At 37.8% G+C, this 26,946-nt stretch overlaps 2 protein-coding genes across 5 annotated transcripts in view; both read right to left on the bottom strand.

Moving 5' to 3' along the window:
- Nucleotides 1–247: 247 nt before the first annotated feature.
- LOC113503974 (pyruvate carboxylase, mitochondrial-like) lies at nucleotides 248–12,621 on the bottom strand. The gene is made up of 22 exons (XM_026886118.1): nucleotides 12,517–12,621; nucleotides 11,948–12,108; nucleotides 11,384–11,524; nucleotides 11,007–11,122; nucleotides 10,420–10,514; nucleotides 9,532–9,700; nucleotides 8,977–9,083; nucleotides 8,386–8,510; nucleotides 7,737–7,946; nucleotides 7,331–7,421; nucleotides 6,784–6,919; nucleotides 6,251–6,433; nucleotides 5,863–6,112; nucleotides 5,322–5,469; nucleotides 4,606–4,865; nucleotides 4,137–4,351; nucleotides 3,636–3,846; nucleotides 3,006–3,114; nucleotides 2,472–2,597; nucleotides 1,813–1,974; nucleotides 1,175–1,250; nucleotides 248–795 (listed from the first exon to the last, which is right to left on the bottom strand). Exons 1-22 carry the CDS (start codon nucleotides 12,619–12,621, stop codon nucleotides 620–622), a joined length of 3,372 nt encoding a protein of 1,123 aa, XP_026741919.1. The 3' UTR covers nucleotides 248–619.
- Nucleotides 12,622–14,498: 1,877 nt separating this feature from the next.
- LOC113503833 (pyruvate carboxylase, mitochondrial) overlaps nucleotides 14,499–26,946 on the bottom strand; it is a 39,940-nt gene continuing 27,492 nt past the window's right edge. For 2 of the 4 annotated variants that reach the window (XM_026885932.1, XM_026885933.1), the window contains exons 6-25: nucleotides 26,794–26,888; nucleotides 26,272–26,440; nucleotides 25,852–25,958; nucleotides 25,267–25,391; nucleotides 24,611–24,820; nucleotides 24,045–24,135; nucleotides 23,273–23,408; nucleotides 22,829–23,011; nucleotides 20,855–20,905; nucleotides 19,420–19,669; nucleotides 18,920–19,067; nucleotides 18,567–18,826; nucleotides 18,249–18,463; nucleotides 17,593–17,803; nucleotides 17,047–17,253; nucleotides 16,826–16,934; nucleotides 16,616–16,741; nucleotides 15,837–15,998; nucleotides 15,675–15,750; nucleotides 14,499–15,519 (exon numbers count right to left, since the gene is read on the bottom strand). In XM_026885932.1, the coding sequence (XP_026741733.1) occupies nucleotides 15,344–15,519; nucleotides 15,675–15,750; nucleotides 15,837–15,998; nucleotides 16,616–16,741; nucleotides 16,826–16,934; nucleotides 17,047–17,253; nucleotides 17,593–17,803; nucleotides 18,249–18,463; nucleotides 18,567–18,826; nucleotides 18,920–19,067; nucleotides 19,420–19,669; nucleotides 20,855–20,905; nucleotides 22,829–23,011; nucleotides 23,273–23,408; nucleotides 24,045–24,135; nucleotides 24,611–24,820; nucleotides 25,267–25,391; nucleotides 25,852–25,958; nucleotides 26,272–26,440; nucleotides 26,794–26,888 (3,107 nt within the window). In that variant the 3' untranslated portion in view covers nucleotides 14,499–15,343. The remainder of the gene's footprint in view (nucleotides 15,520–15,674; nucleotides 15,751–15,836; nucleotides 15,999–16,615; nucleotides 16,742–16,825; nucleotides 16,935–17,046; nucleotides 17,254–17,592; nucleotides 17,804–18,248; nucleotides 18,464–18,566; nucleotides 18,827–18,919; nucleotides 19,068–19,419; nucleotides 19,670–20,854; nucleotides 20,906–22,828; nucleotides 23,012–23,272; nucleotides 23,409–24,044; nucleotides 24,136–24,610; nucleotides 24,821–25,266; nucleotides 25,392–25,851; nucleotides 25,959–26,271; nucleotides 26,441–26,793; nucleotides 26,889–26,946) is intronic. The other 2 variants (XM_026885936.1, XM_026885935.1) reach the window with 2 other exon arrangements.

Genomic DNA, 26,946 nt, shown 5'->3' with positions numbered 1-26,946 from the left:
TAGTCATATAAAAAAATATAACCGTCTAAATGTGTTGTTACGCAAAACCCATGAATAAAAAAAACAGTTCAATAAAAATATTTTATTAAAACAAAAACAAGTGATGATATAAAACGAACAAACAATAAATAACAAATGAGCACCAGAACGCGAAACGTTTACAATAACCGAATAAAAACAACAACTTACCGAAATATAGAGAGGTCACAGGAATAACCGACGGGAATCATGTATTGTGACGTGTCTCTTTTACTGCCCAACAGCCTAGATATCGGTAATAGTTCTCTTTGGAAGATAAACCGAAACCAGAATTTATTCGTACTTCGAAACGAATTTAGCTAAATCCATTTTTAGTGTTTTTATTCGTTGCACTTTTCACCACATCCTTACATTATAAAACGTCATCAATTTTGACGTACACGTTACTATTCGATTTTGCACGCTCATTTGTATTGAAAGCAATAAGAAGTGTGATACACTAATTATTATCTTCAAATCATCATTCTTTTGGATGAAATTCCATAATAACTTCAAATTCTACTAAATCATTTCGGAGTAGCGAAAGTAAAATTTTATGGTATTTTTTTTCACATTTGCCGTTTGAATTTGGTCTTTATGTCTAGTCATCGATGGTGCAAATGAGTTCGTCTTCCTTAAGTTGCTGCCCAGTCGTGATGGGAACGGACTTGACAGTCCCTTTTGCTGGTGCTTGGACGATCAAATCCATTTTCATGGCAGAGAGGACGGCAATTGGCTGGCCCTTCTCAATTTTGTCGCCTTCTTTCACCTTGATATCTGTAGAGAGATAAATTATTTCAGTGCCGTGTACCTTCTTATTAAAATACTCTTATAGCAGGAGAATTAAGATAGTTCTATCTAGCCATAACTCCAAGGGTATAAGAATCTCTCAACTTATTTTTGATTAGTTGTAAACCTAAAGATCGGACTGGAGCTGAAAGAGCTCATAATTATAGACTCCAGCTGAGGTAGAAAATAGTGGAGCGATCTCGATGAATACATATGACTAAACCATACCTAAACAACTTTGAATCCACTTAACGAATGTCATTAATTGTTATACATATTCAGGAGCTAAAATTAAATCCTAGATGTAATATTTCTACAGGATAAATATACTTGCTTATAAAATCGATGGCATAGACATGAAACTTACTGATCACTGTTCCCGAAATCGGCGCTCCGACCTGGTTTTTATCACCCTTCACGGCTTTCGGATGGACTTTCAGTTCCTAAAAGAAACGTTAGTAAAATTAAAACACTGAATATGCGATAAAATCTCATGAATAACCCTTCATTTGAATCCATATTCATATCAAAGTTCAAAAATTATAAATGTAGTAATTTATTCGTTTTCTCATATTCTACAAGTTTGACTCTTTAAGTGATTGTTGTGTTATCACAGGCTAGCTGCGACCGGCCTGTTGCGGCATTGACTGTTATACCGGAGGTCTTGGGTTCGATCCTCACCAGAACACATACATATCATTATGTATGTATTTAGAAGTAGTTTTCTTTGTTCGAGACACGTTGTTTCAACGCCACCTAGGGTGTTTGTGTATTTTATTTATTGAGGGATAATAAATAGCTACAATATAAAATATAACATGTTAAAAGTAATAATAAAAGAAGTGTAAACAATATTGTGGCCCACTGCATTATCCGGGTGTTGTGTGAAAGTTGTCGAATATTATTTTATATGCACAATGACTTGGAGCTTGGAGCTTATTAATGTCTCAATATTTGCAGTTGATTCTTACTACATAATGAAATTTCCCTTAACTTCATCCTTACCTTGGTTGCCTTCTCGTCCTTAATGAACACAGACCGCAATTGTCCGTTCAGCTCGAAGAACACCTCTCTCTCTCCAGCCGTGGTCATTTCTTCGGATACGGCGATCGTATTGATTTCTAACGTTTTCCCGCGATCGATCATAACTTCTATCGTTTCTCCAACCTGTAAATTTGCAATTTTAGTCGTATAAACGCAAGAACAGTTTAGGAGTTTGAACAAAACTTAATATTACTAATTTTGCAACATTATCGTAGTCGAAATGAATTGTTCAAGTTCAGGGTTTTGACATTGTCAATCTTAATGACAGTATTAGTAAGATATAAACATCTGCTTGTACTAAGTTGAAAAAAAATATTTATATGAAACACAATAAATCCATCAGTTACTAATAATAACCGATGTTGCAAAGTAATGTCATAGGTTATAGGAACAACATTAGACGGTATATAGAGTTTTTTTCTTATACGAAGTTGCTAAAAAAACTGAATACGCTTTTAAAGGAAATTATGTACCCAGCAGATAAACGGAGAGACCATCGTGAACGGGCTGTAGAAACTAATATGATATAATTTTAATCAATCATCTTTCTTAACTGAACTGACAGCAAACATAAGATTCTATGAAACGTTAACCTAAATAGAACATTATTTTCGACTCACTTTAGGTCCAACAAAGAAAGTCTTGGTGTCCAAAAGCTTGACGGGTCCGTACTTGTCTCGGAAGCGGAAAAACGCGTTCGCCACTTGTGGATACATAGCGGCAGACATCACGTCTTGATCAGTCACCTGAAGGTCAAATTTAAGTATTAGACAATTATTAGTTGACGAGACCATCAATCAAGGGGAGCAGCCCTCCACTTTTTAAAGGCAAACTTGGGGACACAGATTCAACAAGCTCAGGCAGAGCCTTTTTTTGGTAAGGCGTGGGAGTCCTCATGGACATCCGCTCTTTCGGGGGAGGGAATAACTAGTGGCAGTAGAAGAGGCCTGGGGTGTGTTTATATGCGTGTCAGTCTGCGAGATTCCAAAATAACTCCACGCTGTGCCCTCAGCGTGGGTTTAAGTCAATAGCGTTTCACCGCAAAAAAGTTTTAGACAGTAAAAGTCTGACACTTTTTCTACTCAACCCAAAGCAGGAGGAGGAGGCATTTGATATTTCTCATCTGCGAAAAGGCTTTAAAATACATTTGTTACCTCAGGATGATTTTCAACGATGTCTTGCTTTAGTTTTTCGAAATCTAAAGGAGGCAGCTCTTTGCCAGGCCTGTACGTGCTTGCCGGTAAGTCTTTTAATGCTTGTGATCTGTAATCAACAATGTTCTCTGAGACTTCATCATAGGAACGAAAATTAAGCGGCAATAAATTAAAAAAATTGGAGCATACTTCGTGTCTCTCAATAAATGTATGTTTTTTTTTAGTGAAAGGAAACAGGCATGAATGTTAATTATGGAAAGCAGTTTGTAGGCCTGGCAGTCAGTCAGTCTGTGCACGAAGGGTTTCTTTAATCGACGTGAGTCACACGTCCGTTCGACTCACGGATAACTAGTTCGTCTAAGAAAGGTACTAAAGTCAAATATTTTTTTTTTCTTAAGGATATATTTACAATTTTACAGAGTTAAATATTTACAGTACAATCATATGCTATATACATAAAACATAAACAATAATAGTACTATAATATTTCTTAATAGTACTGCTCCCTCTACGTCGAAATTCTCTATAAAAAGGTAAAGATTTAACTTCGCATGCACTGATTCATGGGTGGCGTAAAGTCAAGTGTATTTCTGTCTACGACTTCAAAATAGACAAATAAAGGAAAACTACCTGAAAGCCTTCTTAACTTCTTCAATCTGGCTTCCCAAGCCCAGAGAGAAGGCCTGGAACTGCCGGCTGGTGTACTCTCCTTCGGTGGTATCCTTTTGGTCGAAATTGGCCTTACCAGCCTCTTTAATAGCCGTGGCCTCGAAAGGCCCGTACAACGTGCGGGCTTGTTCCCAGTACGCTGAGTATTCTGATACCGTTTGGAAAGGTATATCTGTGGGTAAGATAGTAATAGGGAGTAGGGAGGGTGTGGGAGAGTAGTATAGGTTAGTAAAAGAATACGATTGTTTGAATTTTGCAATACAAGCAAGAATACGATTGTTTTTTCGAATCAAAAGGTATGGAGCCATGTTCTGCTCAGCTTAGAAAAACTGGTAAGGTAAAATTTTTATGGCTTAATATTTGGTGATGGGCCTGATATGTTAGGAATTAGTATGCATAGGAACGCACCGAGTCCGAATCCTTTAAAACATATTATAAAAAGACTTAATTATAAATACTAACTAATATCAAACTTGGTCCCTTGCAGCTTGGTCACGAGCGCACCCATACTAGGTTGGCTGGTGAAGCCTGACATGGAATCTGCAGCGACATCCACTACGTCAGCCCCGGCCTCAGCACACGCCAACATGGCGGCCACACCGGCACCCGACGTGTCGTGGGTGTGAACGTGGATGGGGACGTCTGGGTGACGGTCGCGGATCGCGCCAATTAGCATCCTTAGGAAAATCATTACAGATTATTAACTAAATAGTTTAAAAAAAAGGAAATGGATGCATTAAGTTATAGCTTTAAATTCCAGTGAACTAGATCACTGTAATTCAAACAAGTAACATTTATGTAACAACCCCATTTAACGGAATACAGATTGGGTATGCCTTCTCTAAGAAACAGGAATAATTTACGACGCTTAATTTCCATTTTTAAGTACGTCGCTAACATTTATATTATGAGCATTAATACAATAACTTACTTAGCTGCCCGAGGTTTCAATAATCCCGCCATATCCTTAATAGCGAGCACATGGGTTCCTGCCTTCACCAGTTCATCAGCAACATCCAAATAGTACTTTAGATCGTATTTCTTCTGGTTATGATCTGATACGTCACCGTTGTATGAGATAGCGGCTTCGACTACGCCGCCGGCCTTGCCAGCTGCATCCATACCGAGGATCAAGTTCGGGAGATAGTTCATGGTATCGAATACTCTGAAGATGTCGATGCCGTTTTTGGCCTGCAAATTACAAAAAAAAAACAATATGAATAATTCGGAATTAGGTTGTAATAAGCGTGTCATGTCATAGTCAGTTTTTGTTTGTTTCTATTAAGCAAGACTTATAAATAATCCAGCTGATATATGTATTTGTTGATTGTTTAGTGCGGTAATTTGGTCATAAAAATAAGTAACTGGCTATTCCGCTTCTTTCGTTTTTGATTTGAAAGTTTTTCAGATATTCTGCCAATGACAGTTTCGAATTATTTATTTTCTACTGTCAAAACACTCATGTTTTATTAACAGAAAAAAATAACAGATTTCAATTATAAGGCCCAATTTAATTTGAACATATGAATAACCTACTTAACGCAGAGTAACTACTTGCTGGAGGAACTTTCAAATAACGTTACTGGGAAATAAATTTTAACCTTCAGTAATGTAACCTAGGTTTCAATTTGCACAAAGTGAACTTACTGCCATATCACAGAACTTGAAGACGACGTTGTCAGGATAGTTGGTGTAGCCGACAGCGTTGGATCCTCGCAGCAACATCTGGAAGGGGATGTTGGGGATCAAGGACCGCATGTCTTGCAGCCGCTCCCACGGACACTCGTGCAGAAATCTGCAAGAACACACAAATAGTTTGTATTTTCCATGAGTGTATAATTTTTCCTCATAAGTGGTCAGAACAAATTGAGAGGGAGTGTTCCCTTCATGAAAATGTAGTTGTAACCCTGGCGTTGTGAGTTTTTAAGATGCGGAGGTATGATTAGAAGACATTTCTTAGCATTAACAATATTATTATTTCGAGGGAAATCCTTCAAGAGTTCCATATGAATTTGGCTTTTGCCTTTTGGCATTTTAAAGTAATGATCGGAAAGTTGAGCAGTAGCAGATCAACGTTTCAGAAAAATAGTATTATGAGGAAGAAACGTCGTTATACTTGTTAGGACCCCTTGTCTACTGAATACTGTAAAGTTCTAGATTTGTGAACGACAAAAATTAAAAGACTCACCTCAAAGCCACATCAAAAGTCGCTCCACCCCAGTTTTCAAGCGAATACAAATTGCTAAAGTTATGTGCAACGTACGGCGATACGGCTAGTAACTCGCGAGTTCTAACTCTGGTCGCTAACAGCGACTGATGGGCATCTCTGAATGTGGTGTCCATTATAAGTAGACCCTTGTGCTGGCGTACGGCTTTCGCGAATGTGACTGGTCCGCCTTCATTTAAAATCTGCTTGAGGCCATTTGGTGGTGGGGCAGCTGAAATTTTTGGGTGACGATTGAGTATCGAATGTGTTGTAGGGTATTTATTAATAGTTACTGTCACACTGAAGTGAAATATATGGCATGATATATTTTGTCCATCGATTTTATTTTTGAATTGTATTAGTGACTTACTTAATTTTACCGGTGGAATGTAAGGTTTGACGTCAGATGGCGGTATATTGGTAGCCAGGGGGGTAGCAGGACCATTTATTAGGAGATGTCCGAGGAAGCGCAGGAGCTTTTGAGTTCGTTTCCGAGATTTCTTGAAGATGAATAGCTGTGGGTTCTCTTCAATAAAGAATGTGTCGACGGGACCTGTTACAGACATAACGAATATATGTGCATGTTATTTATATAACATATAACTGAAAAAATAGTCTACACATGTTTTTCTGTTCGCCAAAGCTTCTTTTCAACATTTTCTCTGCGATTTTCTCCAGCATGGGAACTGCTATCGCGTAAGTAAGAAAGTAAACAACTGATTTGCGATAGGTACTATATATTCTACGAAAGCTGTTCTTGAATGACCTCTTCGTTTGGGACTGGTAATAATTAAGTACAATTTACGCAAACATGTACATACTTACTTTAGGTGTGACGTCAAACAATATCCTATTCAAAATACAGAATAATTACTATACCTATGTCAACATATTATAGTTTACCATTAATAAACTTCTGGTTCTCGAGCAAGTTCAATAAGAAAGGTATGTTAGTTCTGGCGCCTCGGATAGTGAACTCACGCAGCGCTCGGTTCATTTTAGCGGCTGATATTGGCAAGTCTTGTCCGTGGGAGATTACCTATAGGTAACAGGGTACATTATCAGATAAGTCGATAAAGTTTACAACCATGGTCCTTTGTCTTTTGATAACTTAATAATAAATCATTGTATTCCTTTTCCCTTAGTGGTTTCTTAGGTTTACGCGAATGTTAGACATTGAAATGAAACTACTTTTACGGATTTTATCGCGGTTTAATTATAGATTTTAGTTCCCGACGTTTCGAAACCTTTGCAGGTATCATGGTCACGGGCAGACTCCTTTTCCCTTTTACGCATAAAATAGGGTTGGCGCGATAGAATGTGCATTTTTATCGAATAAAGCTGAGTTATAAGACTTTGGTACTGGGCAAAAATAGTCCAGTCAATGAGTCAACTTTATATATGGATACCTAAAGAGGATGTTATGTCACGAAACATACTAAGTACTTGCCTTAACAAGAAGTGGATCATAGTAAGGAGAAATTATGGCGCCGGCGAAAGATGTTGCTGCATCCAGACGTATACCCTGCCCCTCGCCAGACCTAAACCAAAATATTATTTTATTTATTTCCATGTTACAGTTTAAATTAACATGCTCATTGTCTTATATACTTATAAATGAGAAGAAACTGTTCTCAATACAAAATTAACCTTAACCTACTAGGTTAAAGTTGATAATGCAGAGTCGCGACACTGCAACTTTAATTCTGTCTTCCGATGCTAGCTTTAAAGTTAGTCGCGGAATCTCCCGCATCTCTGTATAACAAACTTCGCAATCAGGATCTTGAGATGTTCTTGCAGAAATTCTAGAGTATCGAGAGCTTATTTAAAACTGAACAGAATAACGTAGAACTTACCTAAACACTTCAATAGTTCCGGTGCTAGGTTGGAAGTTGTTTGCGGGGTCTTCAGTGGTTACTCTGCACTGTATGGCGACCCCTTTTGCTTGTATCTTGTCTTGAGTTAGTTCCATCTCAGGTAAAGTCTTGCCTTCAGCCACACGTATTTGAGATTGTACTAAATCGATGCCGGTTATTTCTTCTGTAACCGTGTGTTCTGGTTGCAATCTGTAAGGTGTTTTTTTATTTATAGATAAATATGTTGTTTGAGTTAGCACTGTTAAATTTTAAACATATTATTTTAGAATGAGGAGAAAAAAATCTTCAGTTTTTAATAAATAAACACTTGTAAGTGTGCAAAAATGTCCAACCCTCTAATTAAGCATGCTAAGTACCTATTGGTGGATAAGTCAAAGGTTCGAAACCAAAACAGGCACCGACATTTCGAATGTAGAGTACGACTGAGGAATATATATAGGTATATCACAGATTACGTTTTCCGAAAGGCCCGTTTTAAATTTGAGATTACGGGAACAGAGAATGTACCGTACGAATACATTACTGTAAAAAATTATATCCTGTCCAGCTAGGCCAGCCAGCAGGTCTAGCCAGCAGCTATAGCCGGGATCAATTAGAAAATTATTATAATTAACATCAGAATTCACACCTAGCATTAACTTCCAGGAAATACACTGAACCCCTATCGTCAAGCAAGAACTCGACAGTGCCCGCGTTCTCAAATTCCACCGACTTTGCCAAGTCCATCGCGTAATCCGTCATCTTCTTTCGGATCTGTTAACACGTTCGATTTTATTAGTCACACAGATAGAAAAGTGTACGTAACCTTAGAATTGTTTAAAACTATTTGGACATTATATTGATGATGGGAGGCTAAGCTATAACCGCATAAGTGAATCGATCATAGGTCTAGCTACGCTTGACGCGGTTGGTCTGTAGATAAGTGACCATCCTTGTCATAACGAGTTCCTCCGAGTTTCGGAAGGCACCTTAAATCGTGTGTCCCAAATGTTATTCCTACAGTGGTTACAGGTAGTCAGAAGCTTGGAAGTCTGACAACCAGTCTAACCAGATAACTGGGTTGAGGAGGTCAGATAGGCAGTCGCTCCTTGTAAAACGAGCTGAATCCGGTTAGACTGAAAGCTGACCCCAACATAGTTGGGAAAAGGCTAGGATGATGATGATGATGGGCATTATACTGATGTGATTCGTTTAGATGTAGAAGTATGTATACACATGCCTCAGGATCGACGTGTAGTGCAGGCGCTATCTCCACGATCTTCCGATGCCGCCGCTGCACAGAGCAGTCGCGCTCGAACAAATGCACCAAATTGCCAGCCTTGTCACCTGTGATAAAAGCATCATTAATTTACCTATTCATCAAATTTTGTCATAGCTTAGAGGGATTGAATTCGTTCCGTTAAATTCCAGACGTAAGACGACTATTAATACTTATTTTAGAAGATGTTTTTTTTTCTGATCGTGGACTAACTCTAAAGCTCTCGTCAATTTGATGCTTAGGGGCTTTAAAAATTCCATACATTTACACAATAATTCCAATAGGAAATAGGAATATTTTTTTAAGCTTTCCTGACTATTTTTGTTTTTTTTTTACGGCTCTTGCAAATATAATCTTGGATTATTCAAACACTTGTCTTACGCTGGCATCGAACTGGCGTCACGTCGCGCACAGAGGGATTAAGCGTGGTGTTCTCAACCACCGCTCGGCTATCCGGCTATCGAAATGCAGTTGTACGTCAGACTTGATATTTATTTCAACTAATCTTGTACTTACCTAAAACCTGTACCTCAATATGCCTGGGCTTTTCGATGTACTTCTCGATAAATATGAATGAGTTGCCGAAAGATCCCAACGCTTCGGTGGAGACGCTCTCGAAGGCGGACGCCACGTCATTCAATTCTCGAACCACTTTCACACCGCGACCGCCGCTGCCGAACGCAGCCTAGAAATTAACATCACTATTCATTATCAAATCATAATCATATACTCAACCTATCACTTTGCCTCAGGCACAAACCTTCAAGTTATGGTTCAACATTCAGTGTTTGAAATCAGTAAACTATTATTCTAAACAGTAATATCCGTTTTCTCGTCTGAATAATTGAGTATTTTAATCTAAATAATAAGACTTACCAACCAACCTTGATGAAACTTAAGATTACACAATCGATATCTGAATCGTGTGGATCAGCTTTCGAAAATATTTATTCGATATCGCTTATGGCTTTCCAAACTTTTTGCAAGTTTCATTAATTCTCCTTTAGACATATTCATAATATGCTTGTCTCTTAGTATATTAATAAATCTATATATCTATATTATATATACTTATACTTATACTTATACTAATATATAAAGCTGAAGAGTTTGTTTGTTTGTTTGTTTGTTTGAACGCGCTAATCTCAGGAACTACTGGTCCAAATTGAAAAATTCTATTTGTGTTGAATAGACCATTCATCGAGGAAGGCTTTAGGCTATAAAACATCATGCTGCAACTAATAGGAGCGAAGATACAATGTCAAATGTGAAAAAAAACAGGGCAGGTATTGGTAAATCATAACTTATATCTTCTACCCACGGGGACGAAGTCGCGGGCAACAGCTATATTAAATATTTTTGTAGTACTTTGAAATGATTTCATCATGAAAGTTTTTAAAGTACCTTGAATATAACAGGAAGTCCAATCTGCTGAGTGAAATTCAAAGCTTCTTCCTTGGTTATGACGATCCCGTCCGTACCAGGTATGATTGGAACCTCTGTGAATTGCGTCGCATATTTAGTTGTAGTTTTCTATATATGTATGGGAAACAGATAGCAGTTGGTTGGCAAAAATATAAACGACAAAAATTATTGGTATTGGTTAATTTTACGAAGAAAATTATTTTTAGCTTCATCTGTTGACTGTTCAGCCTATCGAGGATCACTGATGAACATAGGCTTCCTCCAAGTTGCACAACACTTGTTTTTTCCTTCCGCCTTCCGGATCCAGTCCAAGCCAGACACCTTTTTAAACTAAGTGCGATAAATTGATGACAAAGATAAGATCAATGTATCAATATGGAACGGCACTTAGCTGTAGAGTACTACTTAGTAGCAAATTAGGCTACTAAGTTGCAATTTTTGAAGATCAGGTTACAATGGACAGCACCCAGTTTCGCCCACCCTTTGTCTATTTGAACTATCGGTTTTTATTGTCTGTATACAAATCTGGTAAAGTCTCAAAAGGAGTTAGATGTAGTAAAGCATACTGGCATTAATGGCAAGTTTCCTGGCTTCTATTTTGTTACACATCTGCTGCACTACAGACGGCTGAGGTCCGATGAACCGCATTCCCGCTTCGACAACCGCTTTAGCGAATTCTGATCTGGAATAGTGGTAAAAAGAAGATATGAACGATTTTTTATGAATTTATTAGGTTTTCTGGTCTGTATCGACTTTTCCGTCTATCGATGGATTAGGCTCCTGAAAATAGAAATTTGACAAAATTTCTATCACGTCATAATTTTCTCCAAATTTTGGACCTTGAATGATCCAAGCAACAAGTCATGCGTTTGATTTTTTTTCGGACATCTTTATTTTGGGCCATATATATTAGTACGTCAGACTTTCTTAAAAAGCTCCTTACCTTTCAGACAGCAGCCCATAACCGGGGTGGACGGCATCGATATCATTCTCCTTGGCCACCCTGATGATATCAGGGATGCTGAGGTAGGCCTCCAATGCTGGCAGTCCCATACCAACAAGGTAGGACTCGTCGGCTTTTTGCCTATAGAGATAAGTGTAAAGTTTATTAACAATATAGTTCTCAATTTACTGACGATGAAGAAAAAATAGATTAGAAGTAAGACATATTTTGTATGGACTATGGAGATTTAGTCGGAATGCTAGCTGCAGTTGCCATATCCATCATCACTGTAATATATCCGAAACATATAGAATATCGAAAGCTGCCGATAGTGTTTCATGTTAATAAGGGTATGCTCATTGAAAATGTTGTTTTAAGATTAAGTCATTACGAAAGATGAGGAAGATGAAAGTGTTTTATCTTTTTACATACCTCATTTTCATCATATTTATCTCATAGATAGCAATATTATGTACGAGATAAATAATTAAATTATTATTTATAGCTATAATGTACAGTCCTCCACTGCCTCTACTTATACATGACAAATGAATAAGCAGGTACCTGTGCATCTGCAGCTTATCCTGCTCGCTGTAGATGGCTACCGATCTGATTCCCAGCTCGGTGCATGCTCTGAACACTCGGATGGCGATCTCTCCTCTGTTCGCCACCAGGACGCTCCTGATCGGTTTGTATTCCACATTTTTTTTCATATACTTCGAGTCCTGCGTGTTTCAATAATTAATATCGATAAATCTGTTTTCCTTTTTTTCTACTTGTTTTGAAAATGTCCAAGATATCAGTTTTTTTAGGCCTAGTAACATTATCGTATCTTTATACTGTATTAACTGATAGCCGAGTGGTAAAGTGCATCACGCCGAACTCACTACACGCTACGTGTCACGTTGATCCCCACGTAGGACAAGCATTTGTGTGATCCATGCATGCTTGTTCTGAGTCTGGGTGTATTGCGCATGTCATCCCCACGACACAAGGATTCAGTTCCTCAGTGTATTTTCCAACTGTATCGTAGTATAAAGCATTTGCCTATTCCAGCCAAAGCGACTAGGATAATCCTAGTCGCTTTGGTAACTAGTAGTAAGTTAGTGTTAGTAACCGTAAGATAGGCTTACCAGAACACTATTACTATTAGTAGAACTAGTACGTCCTTTCGCCGTACTCCATGCTTGGAACTGTGAAGCTGACTGTTTTAGAGCAAAGGCCCTCAATATCTGCATATTGACGATAATTTAAAATCTAACTTCAATTATAAAAAGTACAGTCTTACACTACTCTAATGGCTTTTATCATTTTTACATAAATTTTGTAAAATTTATTTTATTTTGAGCCGTGCTTTTGTCGTTATTTGTTATCAAATCTGGAACAAAGAAATAAAAATATTGAAAAAGGCTAAGAAAAAGTTTCGTTTTCTTTTCAAGCTATTGGAAAATTTTAAAATTGAGTGCTTTATCTATTTGTGCAAAAAAGGGCGGCAAAACTTCGCAATTTTAGAAGAGCTAAAAGTTTATCTGTGAATTTACCCAAGAAAAGAACGACCAAAGTTTACTAAGTTTTGGTGGCAAGTAGTACAGGATTATAAAATAAATAGTAGAATAATTTTGTGATAATATAAAGCTGAATTTAAAAAAATATAGTATGACATAGTTTTAGAAAAGGCCTAAAACTCTAGGAAGATCATTATTTAATTCTCGCTAGATCGCGTTTGGCTACTCAGAAGTAGTGACAGCTGACGAGATGCGCCGTTTCGCGCAATATGGCCGCCACTATTCAAATAATAATGAAAACCGTCGAACGTCGAAAGTGCTAAAAACCAGGACTTTACTCTTTTAGTATACGTTATTGAATTTATTTTATTATATTAAACCGCTCGAATTTATTTTTAAATAAGCGTTAAAAATGTACACAAGTCAGATTATAGTAGGATGGTAGAACTTACCAGTAAAGTCAAAAAACAACAGTTTCAGAATATTACTCATTTACAATGATAATTTATTCGATGTTTACAATATAAACACGCGTAAATTTTAAAATAATAACACAAGTTTATGTCATCGGAACATTACTACTGTTGTCAAAGTCACTTGCAAGTTTTGATTATTTGCGACTTGACTTTGAAATCGAATCAAAAAGTTTTTATTTCTAGCAGGCTTTCTTCAGGCACTTTTCAAACGGTGATATTGATTGCGTTGCGATTTTCCAAACTGTTATTCCAGTGGGGAAAAACTGGCAAAACATTCCGTAAGTTACTCTTTTTTCTCTATCTACAGTTCTACTCAGTCCACAGATGACGTAGGCCTCGTTTGTGATTTCCCAAACCTCTATCTTAGAGTGCCTCATTCATCCAGTACCAACATCCAGACCAGAAAACGTCTACTCCAACGGTTATCGTTTCTACGGTAAATTTAGCAAGCTCTTTGAATACAGATCTGTAACCTGCGGCAACTGTGGGTTTAATGGGAAATCATCAAATGACTCCTTTCGCTTTGGATTGAGCGAACAGGAGAGTTAGAGTTTTACTGACTGAAACCTTCTGTGTTTCTTCCTACGCCCTTTGTGTACTAATAATTACTGAGATAAGTACTGAGATACCAAGCATCACACGCTGATCGGCTTTTTGAATTAGTAATTATGTAAGGGTCCACGTGTCTGCAGTAAAATATAAACTCAGCTCAAACTCGACGCCTCCATCCTAACTTGAAAAATGTAACAATTGCCTTCGATTGTGTGGAGTATAAAATAATTTCTCGTAAACAAAAAAAAAACGACTTGAATGAAAACCGATCTCCGGAAGATAAACAATTTGTTTTACCTCTCAAGTTCTAAAAGTATTGTATGAAATATAAGAAGTATAGGTTTTGGCAGCGTGGGTGTGGTTGTTTGCCAGGGTTCGAACCTCGGGCCCTTTATTTTCTTAGCACTGGTTAATATAATTCTCGTATGACGTACATTCTAATCAATGTAATATTTGTATTCATATTGCTTATTAACTTTATACCAAAAAGCAATTTTTAATTTATCCGAATGTGTTATCACTTCCACTTCAAAAAAACAAAAACAAAGTATGAAATAAAAAGATTTTATTAAATAAAAACAAGTGATGATAGGAAATTAACAAATAATGAATAACAAATGAGCACCGGAACTCGAATCGTCTTACGATAACCGAATAAAAACAATAACTTAACGAAGTATAGAGAGGTCACAGGAATAACCGATAGGAATAATGTATTGTGACGTGTCTATACTCTTCTAATGCCCCATAGACTGGATACTAATGTAATGGAAGATAACTTAAAAACCGATTTTTTAGAAACCATACAACAGTTTATTTGGTTATGTCTGTGCTATGGACTTAGACTGGACTCTGCTATTTCTATACTGAATTGTTGCAAATTCTGTTACGCTTTTCAAGGATTTACCTAAATCTAGTCCATAATTTATAAAGTGAACCCTCAGAAAGAAGTCCATTTTTTCTTTTGTATTCAGTCTGTGCAGCAGCTAACTTTACACCCTGATCATACGTTCCACGTTCCACTACATACTTACATTTAAAAATTTCATTAATTTCGCCTTACACGTAACTATTCGATTTTCCACAATAATTTTCATATATTATGCTAAAACTAATTTCCGTTCACTTTGTACTGTGATGCTTTTAAGTCACTGTAAGTTGACACTATTAAATAGTGTGATAATATCACATTTATATACAAATGTAAGCCCATACACTGATCATTCTTTGTAATATAAAAAAATGTCTTTTAAAATTCCATAATTGATTCAACATAACATTCATAATATAAAAACACTCATCAAATAACTATTCAAATGCTATAAGTTACTAAATCGTTTTGGAGTATCGAAAGTAAAAGTTTGGTTATTTTTGTGCCGAATGATATTAAGTCTTATCACAACGCCGTTTGAGTTTGGGCCTTATGTCTAGTCCTCGATGGTGCAGATTAGGTCGTCTCCCTCGAGTTTCTGTCCATTCGTGATGGACACGGTCTTCACTGTTCCCGCTTTGGGCGCTTGGACGATCATTTCCATTTTCATGGCGGAGAGGACGGCGATGGGCTGGCCCTTCTCGACTTTGTCACCTTCTTTCACCTTGATTGCTGTAGAGAAATTAATGGTATAAGTGTTACAAGCTCGCATTTAAAAGACATATATAACAGGAGGCTTTTTTAATAGAATTTATAAAAAATAGAAATAGGAATTGAGTTGGCAAATTTTGTCACCAATCCAGGGATTATATAGCTATGAAACTTACTGAGTACTGTTCCTGGCATCGGCGCTCCGACCTGGTTCTTGTCACCCTTCACAGCCTTTGGATGGATTTTCATTTCCTAAAAGAATATTAATCAAAATAAACAATTCGCGACAATATTCCTTAACAAATTATTTATTTAAATTCTCTTCACATTATTCTTACCTTGCTAGCGTTCTCGTCCCTAATGAACACAGACCGCAGTTGTCCGTTCAGCTCGAAGAACACCTCTCTCTCTCCGGCCGCGGTCATCTCGTCAGACACGGCAATGGTCTTAATGTCTAATGTCTTTCCACGCTCGATCTTAACTTCTATCGTTTCTCCAACCTGTTAAAGATTAACTTTAGTTAAAGATCTTCTTGGCAAGAAGGGTTTGGAGGAAGAGTTGAAGACTGACGCTAACCGCTGCATAGTAGCGTCCTTAGTACAATTGATATCTATTGTCTATTTTGTAAAGCAATTTTAGAGAGTCAGCAGACCTTGAGGACTTCGATAATGACTTGTGTTAGACGACCGTGTTGTCAGTGTATACAGCTACTTAGGCTTTGACAACGCGCATAATATAGCATAAACAGGAGTGGAGAAAACACAAGGCCTTGTGAAACTCTAGCGCGGATCGGCCAGGGTTACTAGACCGCCCTATAAACAATTGCTAAAGTATTGATTTCTTAAATAGTCATGATTCATGTGCACGAGACTATCCAGCACCTCGAGTTGATAGAGATTGAGTATTAAGACGATGTGCTAGACCTTGTTGAAAGCCTTTGCTTAATCGAAGAACTGCCTGTGTGAGAATTTTTAAGGCTAGGGTTTATATGCTAGACTATGCGGTAAAGTTGTTGGAAGCACGTGTACTTCGTTCTGAAACCGTATTGCTTATCGGGTATGAGATTACTGAATACTTCATAGTCCATTGAACGACAGTAAATTATGGCTCGACTTACTTTAGGTCCAACAAGGAAAGTCTTGGTGTCCAAATGCTTGACGGGTCCGTACTTGTCTCGGATGCGGAAGAAATCGTTCGCCACTTGTGGGTACATAGCGGCAGACATGACATCTTGGTCAGATACCTGAAGGTCAAATTTAAATATTATATTTAATACTTATTATTGAAAACCATACTCTATGATCAAATAGGATAAAGACTTTATTACCTCAGGATAACTTTCAACGATATCTTGTTTCAGTTTGTCGAAGTCTAATGGAGGCAGTTCCTTGCCAGGCCTGTCTGCGATTCTAGGCATATCCTTCAATACTTGTGACCTGTAAACAAAAATATACTTTATTATTTCACACATAGATACCAAAATCAAGTTGGCAATCTTGAATTTTTAACGGACAACTTTCTTTTAATTCATATTTGTAGTCATTATACCTGAGTGGTTCCGGGAATCCTCCGTGTGGGATACCGATGGCTCCCTGCAGGTACTCCACCACAGACTTGGGGAAGGACAGGTCTTCAGCACGCGCGCGGATCTCATCCGCCGTCAGCTTGTTCTGTACCATGAACTGCGCGAGGTCTCCCACTACCTTGGATGAAGGAGTTACCTTGATGATGTCACCAAGGAGAAGGTTGGCCTCCCTAAAAACAAGAAAGTGAATAAAGTTGTGATTCGAAGTAATGGAAAATGGTCAGAGCCACAAGACGTAGATTAAAATAATGCCACCACGCGTAATAGAAGTCTTTGAAATAACGATCTTAATCTTCATGCGCGTACTACTGTTTATTTATTTAAACCTTAAGTAGCTGCTGCCAGCAACCACAAGTTCTTAAAACGGTGACCAATTTTAATGTTGTCAAATCAGCAGATTACTACAAAGACGAAATGGCCACAAGATTTGGAATCACAGTTCGGCATTTAAGGTGCTATTCTACAATAGAGAAAATTTTTCTCCCATCTTTTTTCCATTGTTATCATACCTATATGCTTTCTTAACTTCTTCAAACTGGCTTCCCAAACCGAGAGAGAAGGCCTGGAACTGCAGGTTGGTGTACTGTCCTCCGGGAATCTCGTTAAGGTAGACGTCGGCGTTACCAGACTTCATGGTAGCCGTGGCCTCGAAGGGTCCGTACAGAGTACGGGCTTGTTCCCAGTACGCTGAGTATTCTGATACCGTTTGGAGGGCGATGTCTGTGGGAGTTCAATACAGGTTGTTAAAAGGATATTTGATATATACGCGTGGCGCTACAACGGTGATAGTAATGATGTCATCAATGATGACTAGCAAATATGTAGCTGATATGTAATGATCCTTGTTAACTGACTTAATATAAAAAAGTTGGAGAATCTAAATACTCTCCACGTTTTTTTATTATCACTACATTAATTTCAATTATAAAAATCGGTGCAGCCGTTTTTATAGTTGTAAATAAAACAGCCTAGCTTATCGGGAAGTGTCTCAAAATTGAGTAACAAACGACAATCTAACTGGAACGACAAACAAATAAGAAAGTGGGTGTATAAAAACGTGGTAAAATGTACAATGACGAACTTAATGCCTGAGACATTCTCTACCAGTCAAGTAAAGGCTGATGCAGAGATATCAAGCAGTAGGTATGTATGTATAAATACTAACTAGTATCCAGTTTTGTTCCTTGCAGCGAGGCCACGAGTGCTCCCATACTGGGTTGACTGGTGAGGCCTGACATGGAGTCCACAGCGACATCCACTACGTCAGCCCCGGCCTCAGCACACGCCAACATGGCGGCCACACCGGCACCCGACGTGTCGTGGGTGTGGACGTGGATGGGGACGTCTGGGTGACGGTCGCGGATCGCGCCAATCAACATCCTTAGGAAAAAACGAAAATAAGGAACAAAGAAAAGACGCAGAGAGAAATATTACCAACATACTACGATTCAGACATCGACATATACTCATAAAAACCACTTACTTAGCTGCCTGAGGTTTCAATAATCCCGCCATATCCTTAATAGCGAGCACATGGGTTCCTGCCTTTACCAGTTCATCAGCTAGGTTCACATAGTACTTAAGGTCGTACTTCTTCTTGTTGGGGTCTGATACGTCACCGGTGTAAGAGATAGCGGCTTCGACCACACCGCCGGCTTTACCAGCCGCGTCCATACCGAGGATCAAGTTCGGGAGATAGTTCAAAGAGTCGAATACTCTGAAGACGTCCATGCCGTTTTTGACCTGTGAATTAAGAATAACATGTTTTATACCTTACCGACACTGCCTCAAGGCTCAATTTCATTTGCACATCCTTCATTTTCATTAAGTACTTACAGCCATATCACAGAACTTGAAGACGACGTTGTCAGGGTAGTTGGTGTAGCCGACAGCGTTGGCACCTCGCAACAACATCTGGAAGGGGATGTTGGGGATCAAGCGCCTCATGTCACGCAGACGCTCCCACGGACACTCGTGAAGGAACCTGCAAAATCACATGAATAGTTTATACCTACAGTCTTATGATCAGGCTTATAATCTACAGCTCTTTTGGCTGAGATTTAAAGGTAGTTCGATCAAATTTATTGGGTGAGTGCTCTTCACGAAAATGAAGATGTATTGCGCCTGTGCTTTGCTACTTTCAAAATCAAAAGCGATTTTTTTCCAGTTGTGTGCAGCAACAGTTGCATGATTAAGAGTTGATTTGCGTATAAATTTGAGCGGCAAGGTGGCACGCAACTTTTCCGATAAAAAATAATATGAGAAGGGAATGTCGTTATGAAATGTCTAATTTGGAATTGGTCGAAATGATGGACAAAAATTAAAAAAAATCATACCTCAAAGCGACATCAAAAGTGGCTCCACCCCAGTTTTCAAGCGAATACAAGTTGCTGAAGTTATGTGCGACATATGGCGACACGGCCAGCAAGTCGTGGGTCCTGACTCTGGTCGCTAACAGGGACTGATGGGCATCTCTGTATGTGGTGTCCATTAAAAGTAGACCCTTGTGCTGGCGTACGGCCTTCGCGAATGCTTCGGGACCGCCTTCGTTTAAGATCTGCTTGTAGCCTTTTGGTGGTTGAACGGCTGCAATTTTATAGTTTAGATTTAGTATTAAATGTTTTTTACTGTGATTTGTTTTAGTTACACTGCAGGGCAAAGTACCTCATTTTGTCCTTTCTCAGCAACGTTACACTAAAGGCTCATAGTCAATATATTTTATATTTTCCCGTTTTCATATTCTCTATTAGCGAAGTTAGTCGATATTAGATACTTAAATCGTGTAGTAGAAACTTGTGTTAAATCTATACTTCTATATCTATACTAATATATAAAGCTAAAGAGTTTGTTTGTTTGAACGCGCTAATCTCAGGAACTACTGGTCCAAATTGAAAAAATATTTTTGTGTTGAATAGATCATTCATCGAGGAAGGCTTTAGGCTATAAACCATCACGCTGAAACTAATAGGAGCTAAGATACAATGGAAAATGTGAAAAAACCGGGCAGGTACACCTAAATCATAACTTATATCTTCTACCCACGGGGACGAAGTCGCGGGCAACAGCTAGTAACAATATATTTTTACTATCGTCTATATATTGATTAACTTTAAAATTCTCTAACGGTTAATTCTTAGTACAGTAGGTAATTAATGGAATTTAAAGCAGCATCTAGAGCGACTATTGAACTATTGAATTTTAAATATAACTACGAGACACTTGTCTTGACTTACCTAAGTTTTTTTTTTATTGTAAGTGGGACTATTGTGAGACATGTTATGTTCTATTTTCACATCTATGCGTGTTATTAAAAACAAACCAATCTAAAGCTGATGAATTTAGTACTGTTTGAATGGACTGAAACTAGCCTACTAAGGTCTAATGCGATAAGTTACTAAAAAGCTTAATAATAATTAAGTTACGATTCATGTATAACACAATTATTAAAGCTATCTATTTACTTGACTGCGGTCGCGCTGATGCTATGATATTTAAGTAAAATGATTTCTTATTAAGAAAACAAGAGTAACTGTAAATTATGTACGTTTGGCCTGCCTCTGAGTGCCTTCTGCTACTTAATGATATTTAAAAAAAATCTAAACTAAATAAAAATGAAAATTGACATCCGAAGCAAAAAAAAACAACCAATTCATATTATTCACAAAATCAATCATTCTTCAGATTTTATTTTAACCACTACCAAAACACAATTTTGTAATAAACACATTTTGAACAAAAAACATCAAAATTAATAAAAAAAAACGCGCTCACCTGTATTTTCCCCTGTTAGTTCTTGTCTTTTAATAGCCTCTGGGGATAGGTCTGAAAAACATGTTAACTCAAATAATGATTGTGCGGTAATGCGTGACGTGCAAAATTAAATATTATGGCAAAATACAAAGACCAGAAAAATAAGTCAAAACGAAAAAAATATAAGCGAAGGAGGAAAAGCATGTTAATGATAGAAATAGATATTTATCTTGTTAAAACGAACATCGGTCGTATTTAGAGCCTTTTTGCAAGCAATCCAAAGTTGATTCTCAAAAACGGATCAATTTCATGGAATGTCCAATTTTGTCAGTTGCTTTCAACATTTAACAAATTATTTATTTGGTTTAAGTTCATGGATGTGAATGTGTGCATGCACCCAAGCGGATTGCTTTAATTATTTATTTTGCTTCCCATTAATTTCCTATTGTGGGGCAAGGCCCTCTCATTCCTCCTTCCATTAATCCCGGTCTATAGCTAACAGCGGCCCGTTTAGATGAGAAGGAATCGGGCTCGTCCCGCCATCTTCTCGACATTTTTTGTTACATACCACCAAGCGTGGTATTACCTTTCCCAAAAAATCATTTTGCATCCAGCAGATGTGCCCAGCTGAGATGTAAAATATTAATTAAATATGACTGAGCTTTGGTTTAACATTTTAATCATGATATATTCTTTAAGCATTATGCATCATCATCATACGTCACTATTGTTCAGTATATTTTTCTGGTCTTTGAGCAAAATGAAAACCAACAAAAATACAACATCAATAAACCTGGGTTTACAACAGGGTTTCGAAACGGCAAAGTTAACATTCTCATTATTAAAACAAAATGAATATGAAATTTTAGTTATTAATGTATTTTAGTATTTGAAATATCGAAAGGCTTTAAAGCACGTTTACGTCCCACATAAACAATGTATTTAACTAGCTGACCTTAGACCATTACGTTTGGCGTTGTTATTAGGGTTAATACCTAAAAGACACTAATTTACTATTGGAAAAAGAGATACCAAAACCGTACCAGCAGGTCCTGATATTACCCCCAACACAAAAACTGACATCTTTCCTCTGTATAATAATTAGTATAAATAAAAAACTTATTCCTTAACCATTAAGAAAGTCGCACTCGCAAATCTAGTTGCAATCAAATTACGCTAATTGACAATTAAAGGAAAGGTATTCAATATTCGTGACAAAAGGATATATAGAAAGCTTTTCGAAATTTCAAGTACCTCTTAAAACAAAAAATAAGTTCAGAGTGCATGAGTTGTGTTGTCATAATATAGATACTTGCTAAAATATGCAAAGCAGTTCACAAGGCCATTGCAAAAAATAATTAAAACAATCTAACTTAAACCTACCATAGCCTTTAGGAAATACTGCAAAAATAATTTTAAATTCCTTTATTAATTAAATTAAATTATCTATTGATTGCGAGTTGATTATGAGTGTTGCCAGTTTGTAAAATGTTATTGTTGCCATGTCTTGTCACACTATTTTACAAGCTCATGCAAAATGCAATATTATATTATTGGACTTTGACTTGAATATATTTATTATGATAAATTAATTTCATCTGACATTGTGCATTTAACTTTATTTTTGTGAATTTGTCACAAAAGTTCCTAATGTTTCTTAATATTTTGCATTGGACATTCTAACATTGAAGGTAAGAAAGTATAACTTTATGTAAAGTGTTCGTTAGTTTACTAATTGTTAGAACAAAATCCAGCAATTATCTTTGTCATGTTAATTAATAAACCCCTCTATATCTCACCTCGTTGAAACCCCAAAATCTAGAGATATTACTAAAAAGGTTACTCACTAAACCCCTTAATAGCCCCCAAAATTCTACCCAACATTAAGCCCACCTTACCGATGACATTTTACGTCATAACTTTCTCGGGCACCTAAAATGTTGCACTTCTTTTTTATTACTCATTGTCTTTCTTTAAACTTTTTTTCTGACTTACCCAAAGGTACCGCAGGAATGTAAGGTTTGACATCAGCCGGCGGTATCTTAGTGGCCAGGGGGGTAGCGGGGCCATTTACTAGGACTTGTCCAAGGTAGTTCAGGATCTTCTGGGCTCTGTTCTGAGATGCCTTGAACATGAATAGCTGTGGGTTCTCGTCGATGAAGTAAGTATCGACGGCACCTGTACGAAAAATAAGTTTAAATTGTGAAGTATTTAAAACCTTTTTAACATGGCATATGATTCGGAGGCCTATGTCCAACAGTAGACGAATATGGGCTGATGATGATATTAATATGGTATAGTTTTATATTGGTCAGATTGAACTAAAAAACTAAGCTAAAAGCGTGGGGGGCTCCGTATTTTTTTCAGTATCGTAAAATTCTGTTTATATTTTAGAACTTCATAATAAATATAATATGTACTAATGCATGTGCAACTTACCATTAAGGAACTTCTGGTTCTCAAGTACGTTCAGTAAGAAGGGTATGTTGGTCTTCACGCCTCGGATACGGAACTCGCGCAGCGCTCGGTTCATTTTAGCTGCTGATGATGGCAGGTCATGTGCGTGGGAGATTACCTGTATACGTTTTAATTATTATTATTATAATCCCAGTTTGATGACCACTTTACTTCCCACAGCTGGGCATAGAATACTATGTGAAAACAGAAACGCACGTATAAGCACGTTTATACCTATATCTTACTTCGCAGGTGGGTGACGAAATCGGAAATATGTTTAATTACTTGCAATAAGAAGAATAATAAAACGAGCCTCCTCGTGTGCCGTGGTTTGAGACTTGTAATATAAGTAGGTCTTATATTAAATTAGCACTAAGACTTCGTTCTGGGCACTATCCGTCAGCAAAGTTTGCATTTCTAATGAAGAAGACAGCATCCCCCAATTGTGAATTATGCAATAAAGTGGAGGACGTGCAGCATTTGCTGATGGATTGTGTCAAGAATAAAAGGGAAAGGGAATCACTGATTAAGGAATTCAAATTAAACATTTTGGATGTTGGTCTTCTCATAATTTTTTTGTCAAATCCTGTTTCAGAAATTACTAAACGAATATGTGGTCTGGTTCGAGTATGTAATCAGTGATTCCCTATTCAGTAGCGTGTAAGTAAATTTAGTATAAGGTACAATGGGGTTGACGTATCCGTGTGGATAAAAACCCCTTAAATAAAAAAAAGAAGAATAATTCAATACATGCCTTAACAAGAAGCGAGTCGTAGTATGGTGAGATGACAGCGCCAGCGTAAGTCGAAGCGGAGTCCAAACGGATACCCATACCCTCACCAGACCTGGAGGCAGAAGGGTATTACACTGAAACAGTTACTCAGCGTCACAGAGTGCGAGAATCTATCTCATTCTTTCTGGAAGCCAAGACAATAGAGAGCTAGGCGAGGGAGGACCTGGACGGGCATCCGTGATTGTCAGATCGGCGATAGCTTTGAGTTGGGGGGCCTTCGATATCGGGTAGCGTCTGGATCCCTAGCTGCTGCAGACTGTTGTCTCGACTCTAATTCTAACCAGGATAGATTGTATCTTCCAGGTCACTGTCACCATGTATGGGCAGGGAGAGAGATTTTAAAAGGAGACATTCAAGACATAAACCGCAGCACCCGAATTTCCTGGGTCAGATAAAGTACATAGTGAAGATTCCTACATATAAGGTTGGAAGATTGTGGAGGAGTTTTTAACAATCACCTTTTCCTGTACAAAACAGATCCCATTAAAAACTGCACCTTACTACTTTAAAAATAAGGTCAAACTTACCTAAACACTTCAATCCTTCCGGTGCTAGGTTGGAAGTTGTTCGCGGGGTCTTCAGTGGTCACTCTGCACTGTATGGCGAACCCTTGCGCGTTAATCTTGTCTTGTGTCAGTCCCATCTCAGGTAGAGTCATACCTTCAGCCACACGTATTTGAGATTGTACTAAATCGATGCCGGTTACTTCTTCTGTGATTGTGTGTTCTACTTGTAATCTGGAAGATGGATTTTTATTATAAATAAATATTTAGTGTAAAGAGGTATTGGGAAAAAATAACCACCTGTGAACAAATGTATTAATTATTTCAGAGAGCCGAGAAGAAAAGATTTCAGCTACTGGTAGTACTGACTCTTATACTTAAGAAAAACGATATTGTTTGCACGTCTTTCTTTAACGATAAAAAACGTTCTGTTACGTATTTATCAAGGTCGCCCGATTAGTTTCTAACTTAAACAATCCGCCTGACGCGGCGGCGTAGTCACGAGTTGAACATCTCCGAAACTGGTCAGGCGGTCCCGATAAATATGCGAAATTAAATCGTGTTGGCATTCAAATATTAATCCTCAAAAAGTATCTTTAAAAAACAAATTATGTCTACAATTTAGTAATTATCAACGACTATATTTTAGTATACTTCATGCTTAACAAGTTATGCCTCACCTGGCGTTAACCTCAATGAAGTAGAAGTTGCCCTTGTCGTCCAACAGGAACTCCACAGTACCCGCGTTCTCGTAGCCCACGGACCGCGCCAGATGCACCGCGCAGTCTGTCATCTTCTTCCTGGTCTGGAAATATACACATATAGTTAAATTATGGTGTCACAAGGTTAGGTCCCATACTACTGCGAAACGGTTAGGACTTTTATGAAATTTTATATGAGTTCTGTTGGTCTAAAAGTTTGGCTGCTGTCTCTTTTTCATACCCTGAAGTAATAACGATTATTTAATTTTGGTAAGTCAAGAGAATCCACATGGAAATACACCTCCTCGGGGTGGTGGTAAAGTGTAAAATACTTACTGACTAAACCTGAACCCCAGTGCAACGTCTACCGCGTTTGGCCAATTCATCCCGACCTTTTTATAAGTCTGTTTTAATTCATCATTTTTTATATGTATCTAATGGTTATTCTACATCACATAATTCTTAGCAATAACTTATACGACAAAACATGGTTTGTCCGGTTAGCAAGTAATGCAATACCCCTTTCTCCCCACAAACAAGCTTCCAAACTAAAACAAAACCTACCTCAGGGTCAAGATGTGGTGCGGGCGCGATCTCCACAACCTTCTGATGTCTCCGCTGTACAGAGCAGTCGCGCTCATATAAGTGGACCACGTTACCAGCCTTGTCACCTGTTACACAAGTACCATATAATATGAATTTGTTTCTTGGTTTGAGTTATTTGATGAGAGTGCTCGACGATATGGGTATAAATGAATGGATGGAAGGAGCAATAGACCGGACAGAGTGGAAAAATCGAATATAATTAGAAGATAGTTACTTTTATTAAAGAAAAAAGGCGATTATTACAATGAAAATGTGTTGCTTGACTAATATATAGTATTTAATATTAAGCCTACATTTTCCATTTTAGAAAAAATAAAACGGTTTGAAAGCAAAATTGAAGGAAGAGGAAAACTGTAATTTCCTTTACGTAGTACTCACCCAACAGCTGCACCTCAATATGCCTGGGTCTCTCGATAAACCTCTCGATGAACATGGACCCGTTCCCGAAGGCCCCGAGCGCCTCGGAGGAGGCCCTCTCGAAGGAGGACGCCACCTCACTCATCTCGCGCACCACTCGCATACCGCGACCACCACCGCCATAGGCTGCCTGCAAATACAACCAAACCATTATTTCTTCACATTAGTATCGCATTACAGGTCAAAGGATCCCTTCCTTGCTTCAATACAAAACTGAGACTCCTGATCAGGTAAAGACAGCCCCATCTATTATATCCAAGAAAAATATATGAGTTTATTTCGCCATTTCCTTCTGGACCATGCGTAAAAAAAACCATTGATACAAACGTGTAGATTCATTTTACAGAAATGGTTAATAAAATATTTAATACGGTACCTAGATTGGATTCATTTAGACAAGGAAAGCTGGAAGAATAAAACCAAGCTAAAAACTACTAACCCAACAATATTGGGTACAGAAAAGTGATTTGGAGTGTTGTGTACCTTGAAGATAACAGGAAGTCCATGCTGTTGACAGAACTCCAGTGCTTCCTCCTTGGTTGTGACGGGCCCGTCCGTACCGGGGACGATTGGAACCTCTGTAAACAACACGTGATAATAAGTGAGTAGGACTATGTAAACTGGAACTGATAGCTG

The sequence above is a fragment of the Trichoplusia ni genome, chromosome 20 (assembly GCF_003590095.1).
Source record: "Trichoplusia ni isolate ovarian cell line Hi5 chromosome 20, tn1, whole genome shotgun sequence".
Taxonomy (NCBI): Eukaryota; Metazoa; Arthropoda; class Insecta; order Lepidoptera; family Noctuidae; genus Trichoplusia; species Trichoplusia ni.
The sequence above is the reverse complement of the archived record's forward strand: the minus strand, read 5'-3'. Positions and strand labels throughout refer to the sequence as shown.

Coding starts and splice junctions, on each gene's coding strand:
- LOC113503974 (XM_026886118.1), bottom strand. CDS start 12,621: ATGCAGATATTGAGGGCCTTTGCTCTAAAACAGTCAGCTTCACAGTTC. Junction 12,109..12,516: donor CTAATAGTAATAGTGTTCTG/GTAAGCCTATCT, acceptor TGAAACACGCAG/GACTCGAAGTATATGAAAAA. Junction 11,123..11,383: donor TATGGGCTGCTGTCTGAAAG/GTAAGGAGCTTT, acceptor CCACTATTCCAG/ATCAGAATTCGCTAAAGCGG.